The following is a 9,449-nucleotide window of genomic DNA, read 5'->3' as shown; positions in this document are numbered from 1 at the left end:
GCTATGTGTTAATTCATTTCGCAATATTTTAATAAACATTATGAATGATACACGTGATTGGTCACAGCGTCACGATTGTCTTGGTTTTCTACATGAATCAACTACAATGCGATAATAATTTCCAAACGAAATCCATAAAAATTCAATATATAAATAAATTAACTGTAATTTAAATTTAAATGATTTTTCGCCAGTTGTACGAACCCGCTGTCGCAGATCGCTACCCTCTGGGAATCGTTGTGCTGCCCAGGATAATTGGAGACATTCGCATCGTCGCGTCTGTCATAGAGAAAATAGAATTGCTCCAGATGACCCCTACATCAGAAATCCACACGGTATCGTCTTCTCCCATTTCGTGGAAACTATTGCTGTTCAATGCACGCTAGAGTCTCTCTGTCCTCGAAGATTTCTGCATAGACTATTCAGCATACAATATAAATTATAAGTGATGCTAAGCCATGATTAGCGCCTAGTATTAGGCAATTACCGGTGTGCTCGAGCTAAAAGATTGGCGTACAGACGTCCTGCCGCATAACCGACTAAATGTATGATTAGTGCCCTCTGTGGTCAAGAGATTGCAAACTCGTAATGTCCGTGAGGAAATCGGCGCGAGATAATTCTGCGCCGGTTCAACCCCGAGACGTAACACCAGACAAAACTATTTGCCTTATCTATGTTAAATGTTACGAAGCACGAAGGAAATATACATACATACTTAGCGGTGCAGGATCTATCACCACAGATAAGATGGTCCTATCGTAACAGATTATAAATTAGCATAAACGATGTACAAGCATAGGCGAATCTTGTACACTCGTCTGTGCTACCACTGACGAGGTACCTATCATCAGAAGTACTATTTACTAAGAACATCTCGTCGGTGTTATGTTTTGGTACCAGAGGTACCATCCTTGTCTATGATGTAGTTATTTTCCAGGCAAACAACATGTGCCACAGTGACCCTTGACAGCAAATTCCTTTTATGTTCTCGTCTATATAACACTCTAGTTCTAGCAATAATTCATAAATGATGCATGTCGATATTGGATTGTAATAATTGGCGTACATGTGGCTCATTTTGCCATTTTCCAAGGCTCCTAATATGAAGATAAACTTTCTTGTATTGTCCACCGCAGAGTGTTGCTATAAGGTAGTCAAAACAAAATTTTTCTTTTTCATTTCACTTCAAAAGCTTCATTGCAAAAGTACACCGGAATTGTTGGTAGCTAGTACCAAAAATATGTTTCGTGTACAAAGATTAACAATGAAACCTAACAATAATAATAATAAAAACAAAAACAAACATTGGTTACTCTACAGAAATGTCGCTATCGAGCACTACCGAGCATCGAGCATGCAGAAAAAAGTATGGAAAGAAGATGTAAGAAAATGAGTGATTGTGATGTGAGAAAAGACCTGTAGCGGTGACTCAAACCGCTTTGAGTTTTTGTCCAAAAGTAAAATCCTATTTCTAGCAACAACTCACAGATGGCGAATATATCGTTCATGATATGGGAACGGTGTTCTGCTCTTCTTACAGCAGGGAATAACACTTTACTTCCATATAATATTAAACTTACAATTAGTCTTCATTCAAGATTATCACCAGTTGTTTTCTCATATGTCTGCTCGGTATCAATGTTAAACGCCAATTCGCACATTTTGTTTTATGCGCTTGCCGCATATCTCTCTGACATGCGCATGCTGAGCTTGCTGTGTCTGTGTGTGGGCTTCGTCCCCCACAGTGATGTAGTTATCATTCATGTTACAACGTTGCCATTTTCTAAGTTATCGTGCGCGCGGATTCCGAGTTATGTTTTTATGACATAATTTTTCTCACAAGTCGAAGTCGAAAATTGAAAATATCATTCAAATAATATTTTATATCATTTTTCCATTTGATATCATTATTATGCACATTCTAGCAATTGCATGTATCTTCAGAATTTTAACAACTTTACTGATAATAATTAGGTACAAGTTATTCATTAACTCACAATTTATTAATATTGCGTGTAAATGTAGCGTTACCAAGTATGGGGGTTTCCTCAATTTAAATAAGGAATTTTGATTTGTTAGGAGTTGAAAGTATTTTCAAATATCTATAAAAAGTAACATAATTTATTAGAGCTCTCAGACTGTATTCCATTTGCAAACTTTAACAAATGAAATATGAATGTTAAACTTAAGTGTTTAAGATAGTATCATATGTATAGCAAAAGAGATGTCTGTAGATTATGTTTATGATACGTTTATTGCAAGCATAGTCTATCGACTAATATGTTTATTTTATTTGTTATTTGCTTTGTATCTTTATCTTAAATAATATTACTTAAATAACAATGTGTTCGGAAAATACATTATTTTAATATTTATTATTTTATTTTATAGATATTCGTTACTTAATTTCAATAGGAAAACATTTGATGGATTAGCTTGATTTGATGGAATATTTCGATATTCAGTTGTTTCTAACACGAATATGTCATGCAAATACATATATTTTCCTTTTTATATACGTATATATTATTTTTTTAAATATTTGTTTTCAATGTTACAATTAACTTGCTTCGAGCGATCTTTTGAATTCTGTTTTATTGAACTTTAATGTTCTGTGTTTTAATTATTATTAATGAAAAAGTAAAAATGATCAATCATTATAAAAATTATGAATATTTATTCTCTTATATTTCTGAAACAAAATCTAGATAATAATTTTATTTTTATATTAAAATTCTAGTTGTATCATTTATTATTTAATCTTTATTATTATTCATATTTTAAGTTCTTACTATTTTAATTGTTTTCAATACTGTGTTTTTAATAATAAATTATGATATTTAATTCTTTGTTAAACATTTTTCGCAGTCTCCATGTCTTCCACGGGCGATGATAATTATCTTTGCGGTGACTTCCTTTAGGTTACTGTAGAGCATTGATTGTAACGTTCTCCGCATCACAGTTCTAATAATCTCAACTCCGTTGTATATAAATCTGGCAACGGTGAGAGTCCGGCCTTAATGTAAACATAACCTAATCAGTATGACTTCCCGCGATTTTATGAAATATTTATTTGTAGTAATGTTAATAATATATATATTATCATAGAAAATAGCAATAAACAATAATATAATGAAACATACAATTATAATACAGTGCAACAGAATGTGCAATAGTGTAACACAGTGCAGGTTTGTTTCCTATTTATGTCAGTTGGTTTATGTTTATTACTATTCTTTTTTATAACATTATTTCGTCCAATTTAAAGTCAAAACTGTCTAATAGTTATTCGATATATTTTATTTTAATTCTTTTGCTGTAATATTCTGCAATGAATTTCTCTACTGTTGAATTCTACAAAGTTCTTAAAACTTTACATAATGAGATTTACTATTAACCATAAAAGTTTTTCTATAATTTATAGAAAGATTATTCTTATTAAAATAAAATACTACAAAATTCACTGGGGACTAATGTGTATGCCAGGATGACTAAGAACTATTTTATTATTGTTTTATACTCTAAAAATGAATACATTATTATACAATACCATATATACTTTATTAAAATAAAAGTAGTTCTTTTATAAAGTACATGATAATTTTTGTAGATGACTGTATATCACCATTTGCAAGTACATCATACATGAATTTGTATATCTTGAAGTTTATCTTTGAAGTACGCTTGAACTAAATACTCCTTAAATGACTCATTGCCTATATATTTTATAATCTTTTCTTTATAGTGATATATGCATTGAAAACTAAGCTTGGAAACTAAGAAAAGTGGGAGGTACTTTTTATAATTCTTTATAAGTTTTCTTATAAAATCTTAGTAAAATATTTTCAAATACACCATTAAAAAGTATAACTTTCTCATATCTTTGAATCTTATTTTCTTAATTTTAAACAGCAGAATTCCTTAATTTTTTGAGAAATAACAATTATACATCATAATTATTTCAATTTCAAATGCTACAATGGTTTCCTTTAGAACTAGAGCAATATCGTGGTATTATTAATTTATAAGATTTTAATATGAAAAAGCTACGTAATACTGTTACCTATGTTTATTACTTACTAATATAATGTAACATAATATGCTTTAGTGTCATAATTGATTTCAAAAGTCTTCTGATTGTTATCATTGTTGTTCTCATTGTTTTATATTGAGTTATGTTTACTCATTTTTATTTATGTATTCATTAAACTTTTGTGTTTACAATTAGTATTAGTAATGTTGTTCTATTTATGTTCCTACCATCTGATGTGCTTCTTTATCCAGTTTTTATACCTGCAGTTATATCATTACTATAATTTAACATTGTAAGAATAGTCTAAATTTGTTTTATACTTATATTTACTCAGAATCAATATACATAAATAATTTAAATACAAGCGTCGCAACATCGAATCTTCTTAAGAACCACAAAAGATATGAATACAATATTCACAAAAACTAAAATGCTTATATATATATATTACTTTTATATGCTGTGTTTATAGTATTTGTGTGTGTATTATTTATATATGATTATTTTAAAAATATTGTGTATATTTAGGTAAATTTTTTTAGAAAAACGTTAATTACACAATCTGTCAATAAACTGCACTATAAGACTTCTAAGCATTGAGAGTTGAACTATCGATGCTTGCAAAAGGCGGTGTTGCCACGTTCACCGCAGCCAGTGCCGCGTCTCAAGTACAGACTTGCCTCGCCGCATGTAGCGTGCGTAGTGATGTATCAGGTTGCATGACATATCGTTGAGGCAATCGCTATGAGTCTGCCGCGGACGGGAGACGGGAATTTACCTCGAGACAGATCTCAGCTTCTATACGAGAGTAGCACGGAAGTAAGGTCGCGACGCCGTTGTTAAAACTTAAAACATCTGTAACTTGTAGTAGCAACCTCTGTAAGAAGATATGAGTGCAATAGAAAATCATACATTCTGGACAGAATTTATTGCATTATATAAGAGTCTTCCTTGTTTGTGGGACATAAGATCAAAATCATATGTGGACAGAAATTTAAGAAACGATGCAATAGATGTTTTGATCGAAAAATGTAAAGAAATAAATCCTTTGTCAGATAAAGATTTCGTTAATAAAAAAATACACAATTTGCGGTGCAGTTTTAGAAGAGAATTGAAAAAAGTCAAACAGTCGAGATCGACAAAAAATGTATATATACCAAGCCTCTGGTACTTCGATATATTAAGTTTTATAACAGACTGTGATCCAGGGAGAGATACAGAAAACCTTAGTGATGTTAGTATTAATTTGAAAACTGAATGCAATGATAATATGGTAAGTAATTATTTTTTAATATCTTTTAAATAAAAGTTAATTATTATTTGCTCAGTTATTTTATTTATATATTTATACACAGTATTTAATTAATCTAATCCGTATAAACATTATTCTCTTTTTCAAATTTATGGCTTCGTCATTATTAAAATCATTTTTGAAATTTTCTCGACTTTCCGTGAAGAAAAATTTAAAATTCATGCTGTTCGTTGTAAGAGTATCAACACTTCTATAATTTTTTCTATTCCTCTGAATGTGTATTTACGTTATCTTCATATAAGGGAGGACATATATATACACATACACTACTGTTCTACTGTTTGCAATGATTTAAGTTTTTTTTGTGATCAATACAGTTGTGTACAATAAAATATTATTATGTCATAAAATTAAAATACGAATAGTTTAGATAAAGAAGGTTTTTCTGAACTGATAAAACTATAGACATTACAGTGATATCTAAGATATGATACTTAATGCGAGTAGACAAATTTATGCGAATAATATTATATTTTAGTAACTTAATTATATTTTAATATAATTTAATTATATTTTAGTATTTAATTATAATATGCTACTGATAACACATTCGTTGTGGATCCAATTTTCATTTCGTACAATGCTGTATGCTAACAAAAAATTTCCATACAACACTTCATATATGTGTTTAATATGAATTATTATGAAATATTTCTTCGTAATTTCGAGATTTTTAGTTCATTTGACACATTTAAGTCGATACCGTACATAATCTAAAAGTATGTGCTCATCCGATTCGAATGTGCGTGTCGTGCATAATGAACGTATTCAATTCGGCAAAAGGTGCATACTACTACTGCAAATCGACTAATTTGTCCAGATATTAATGAGTAATAAGATATTTATTTTATGCATGCCACTTTAAAAATTATTTAATAAGTGGTAGCTTATTAATTACTACAGTAGCATTCACATGTTAAATGTCAGTACATATAATAATGAACAAAAGTATTTGCACAGATCAGCTTTTCCTAAAAAATTTCCTGTAAATTTATGTATAAAATATACACAATCTTTTTTGTAAAATATACATATAACTTTTGATTTTAAACTTAAAATATCATATGAAACATATGATATTAATTATTAAAATGTCGATGCAAAAATCGACTTCATAACTATTTTGGAACCAATTATTAGAACTAAAGAAATTAATCTAGGAGTGACATAGAAACCATAAGCGAAATAGTAATTTGTTTCTCGTAGCAGTTATTCAAAATAAATGTTATACATGATAGTTCTAAGAACTGGGATTGATATCATAACAATTTTAAACCCTAGAAAGTTATATTTTACAAAAAAATGAAATAGAGTCACGTTTTTTTTAGAAGCTGTGGAAGGGTTTCACAAGAAAAGCTAATTTGTGTCAATACTTTTGTTCCTCTGTATTAGAGGTTTAAAAATATCAAACACTGAAGCCATCAAATGCGTTTCCATTACAGTGAGCCCTACTAATTTTAAGCTCATAATTAAATATTTTATGTCGTCTTGTTAAAATTTGTCTTCTCCTTTACTCATGAAGGAGCTTGATCATCCACAAATGTACATGATATGATAAAATTTCTTTCCTTGGGTATTGTAAGATTGGATAAATTTAATTTTGTTAGCGAACTTTTGATACAATTTTGTCTTCTGTAAAATTCTTCCGTCTTTATCTACATGAATCGTTACAAGTTCATACTTTGCATTGATGGTTTCTGGTACAATAATAATAGATGTTCCCTTATAATTGTTGTGATATGATATGAACTACTAGCTAATTTTACTCTGTACATATGTTTATTATATATCAATTGCCATAACACATTCATTAGTTTATTATAAGGATTGAGAATCGATCAAGGCTAGATTAATGATTTTGAGGCCTAAGTATATCGATTTCTTTAATAGAAAAAGACGGGGGAGGGGACTTAAAGTGAAATAAACTTACGTAAGTGTGATATAAAATTTATATTGTAATCAATTATATTTAAATTTCTTAGTATACAATTTTATGACATAGTTGTTATTTTTAAAATTTTTCTTAACATAATTCGCCCGTTATACTCATAGAATAAAATGCATTTTTCTCGAATAGCGAAGTCCCTGAGGAGACAAGGCCCGGGGCTATAGTCTCGCCCCCTTCAACCTGTGCCTGCAATCGATTGTCATTTCTGCTCTAATCGTAAGCCTAAAAAATGAAGAAATGTATGTATGCACGTATCCTTATCTATTTCAGGAACAAGACGATGTCGATACAGGGGGAAATATGTTATCTTCATCTCCGGAAGTATCAACTAGATTAAGTTCTTCTTTATCAACAACTCCTTCAATGACAAGAAATGTATTCAAACGAAAAAGGAAGTGCAAAGATAAGAAAAGTCAACCGGTTGAACTTGCTCATAAAATTTCAAAGGATGCAATACCTAATACACACGTCCGAGAAGATATTTTTGATATTACTGGAAAAAAGATTGCCTGTGACCTTAGGGAATTAAACGAGCAACAAAGAATAATAGCAGAGAAACTTATCAATGATATTATATATTATGCAAAATTAGGTAAATTGAATGAAAATTGTTTAGTGTGTCCTACGAACATGCGACCTACGTAGCAAATTTTTTTGAATATGACCTGTCATTTTAAAAATTGGAATAATCTCTATCACGTATTTTACAATTTTGTGAAAATTTTCGAGTACAAAAAGTATATATATATTCATGTATGCATATAGGTATAATATTTATATTGAACGTTAAAGCTGAACTAAGAGATATTTGTTTTAATAGAATTTAAATCCCATAATTAGAGAAATTTGGTAAAACATGTAAATAAAAAATTCTTTAAGAAATCATTAATAATATAGTTTTCTTTTAAAAATTTGTACTATTCACCAGGTTTCTGGAAATATTTGATATAGGAACTATAACGATATAGTGCAGGAAAATTTGTAAGCTTCGTAACTTTATTCGGTAACTAAATATTTAAGCATAGTTATCAGACGTTCTTCTGCAGATATAGTTTCTCATGTTACAGTGTTCTTTTTCTCGATATAAGAAAATGAAATAAAATTTTTTTTGTACGTTGTGCGTGGATAATTTTAAAAATATTTTGATCTTGTTTATAAAACATTTCTGTAATGGTAATATGTAAGAATATTCTTTCTGTTGCTTTTCATCTCAATATTTTCTTTTTAATTTTCTCCTATTGCATAGAAAGATATTGGAATGCCATTTACTTATTTTAAAATTGAGATTAAGTGTAAGTAGGTAACATTTTTTTTTTTATTGTTTGTTTTTAATTTTACAATTTGTCCAGTGGGACATTAGGTAAAATGTTGTAACATGTGAAGTAGGTAACATGATACATATTGAGGCTGCCTCATCTGGTTTCGAGTCATGTGGCGAGGCCGAGACTTTCACTATGTCTAGGGTACTTTACCGTGTATATTAGAAAATTCGAATAGATACACATACGTAACACTATTTCATATTATGCAGAATTTTATTGCAATTGTCAATAATACTACACACATACACACGCATTATTCTTTCACACCACCGCTTTTGGATATTAATAGTATGAAATTACTAACTAACATAATATTAGTAATTAATATATAACATAAATCTAACATATAATGTTGATAATTAATTCGATTATTCGCGATCGAAAATGGAATACGCAATAAAATTAAAGAATCATTCAATTTTCGTCGAAAAATTGTCAATCTTCGTACTATTGTAACTTCCTCCTTCAATAAGTTCATCTTTCTCGAAGATGCTTTCAGAAGGTTGCGTAGTCCGACTTGTTCTTCCTGTATGTATATTTAGTGTGTGGATATACATGCTTACATATACATATACTAAATGTATGTATATACGCACACTACATACGCATTAAATTTATATGTATATACATACATATATTACCGTATAGAAGTACGCGACCACTTCGATAAATTTTTAATAATAATTTTAATATTAATTATTAATAATAATTAATTCAGTAGGCTATAAATATTTAAATCTGTTCGGGAATGTAATTTTTATTTTGTTATTCAGCAAGTTTCTTTGAAATAAGCCTACATTCGGCACTTAGTGAAAAGTCGTTTGTTAGAGGCCG

General features: G+C 29.5%; 1 protein-coding gene across 3 annotated transcripts; it reads left to right on the top strand.

The window, feature by feature from the left end:
* Positions 1-2,885: 2,885 nt before the first annotated feature.
* Positions 2,886-8,152, top strand: LOC122571784. Of its 3 annotated transcripts, XM_043735925.1 has the most exons (5): positions 2,886-3,191; positions 3,611-3,678; positions 3,746-3,792; positions 4,562-5,306; positions 7,564-8,152. In XM_043735925.1, the coding sequence occupies exons 4-5, from the start codon at positions 4,923-4,925 to the stop codon at positions 7,936-7,938; spliced, it is 759 nt and encodes a 252-aa protein (XP_043591860.1). In that variant the 5' UTR covers positions 2,886-3,191; positions 3,611-3,678; positions 3,746-3,792; positions 4,562-4,922; the 3' UTR covers positions 7,939-8,152. The 3 variants fall into 3 exon arrangements, with proteins under 3 accessions (XP_043591860.1, XP_043591862.1, XP_043591861.1); XM_043735927.1 differs by lacking the exons at positions 3,611-3,678; positions 3,746-3,792 and having other exon boundaries at positions 4,576-5,306; XM_043735926.1 differs by lacking the exons at positions 3,611-3,678; positions 3,746-3,792.
* Positions 8,153-9,449: the final 1,297 nt, after the last annotated feature.

This window comes from Bombus pyrosoma, linkage group LG10, assembly GCF_014825855.1.
Source record: "Bombus pyrosoma isolate SC7728 linkage group LG10, ASM1482585v1, whole genome shotgun sequence".
Taxonomy (NCBI): Eukaryota; Metazoa; Arthropoda; class Insecta; order Hymenoptera; family Apidae; genus Bombus; species Bombus pyrosoma.
This window is presented reverse-complemented; position numbering and strand designations above follow the sequence as displayed.

Bases quoted from the DNA above. Each gene is read 5' to 3' on its own strand.
- LOC122571784 (XM_043735927.1), top strand. From the start codon at position 4,923: ATGAGTGCAATAGAAAATCATACATTCTGGACAGAATTTATTGCATTA. The intron at 5,307-7,563 runs GTAAGTAATTAT...TATCTATTTCAG, and splicing joins CTGAATGCAATGATAATATG to GAACAAGACGATGTCGATAC.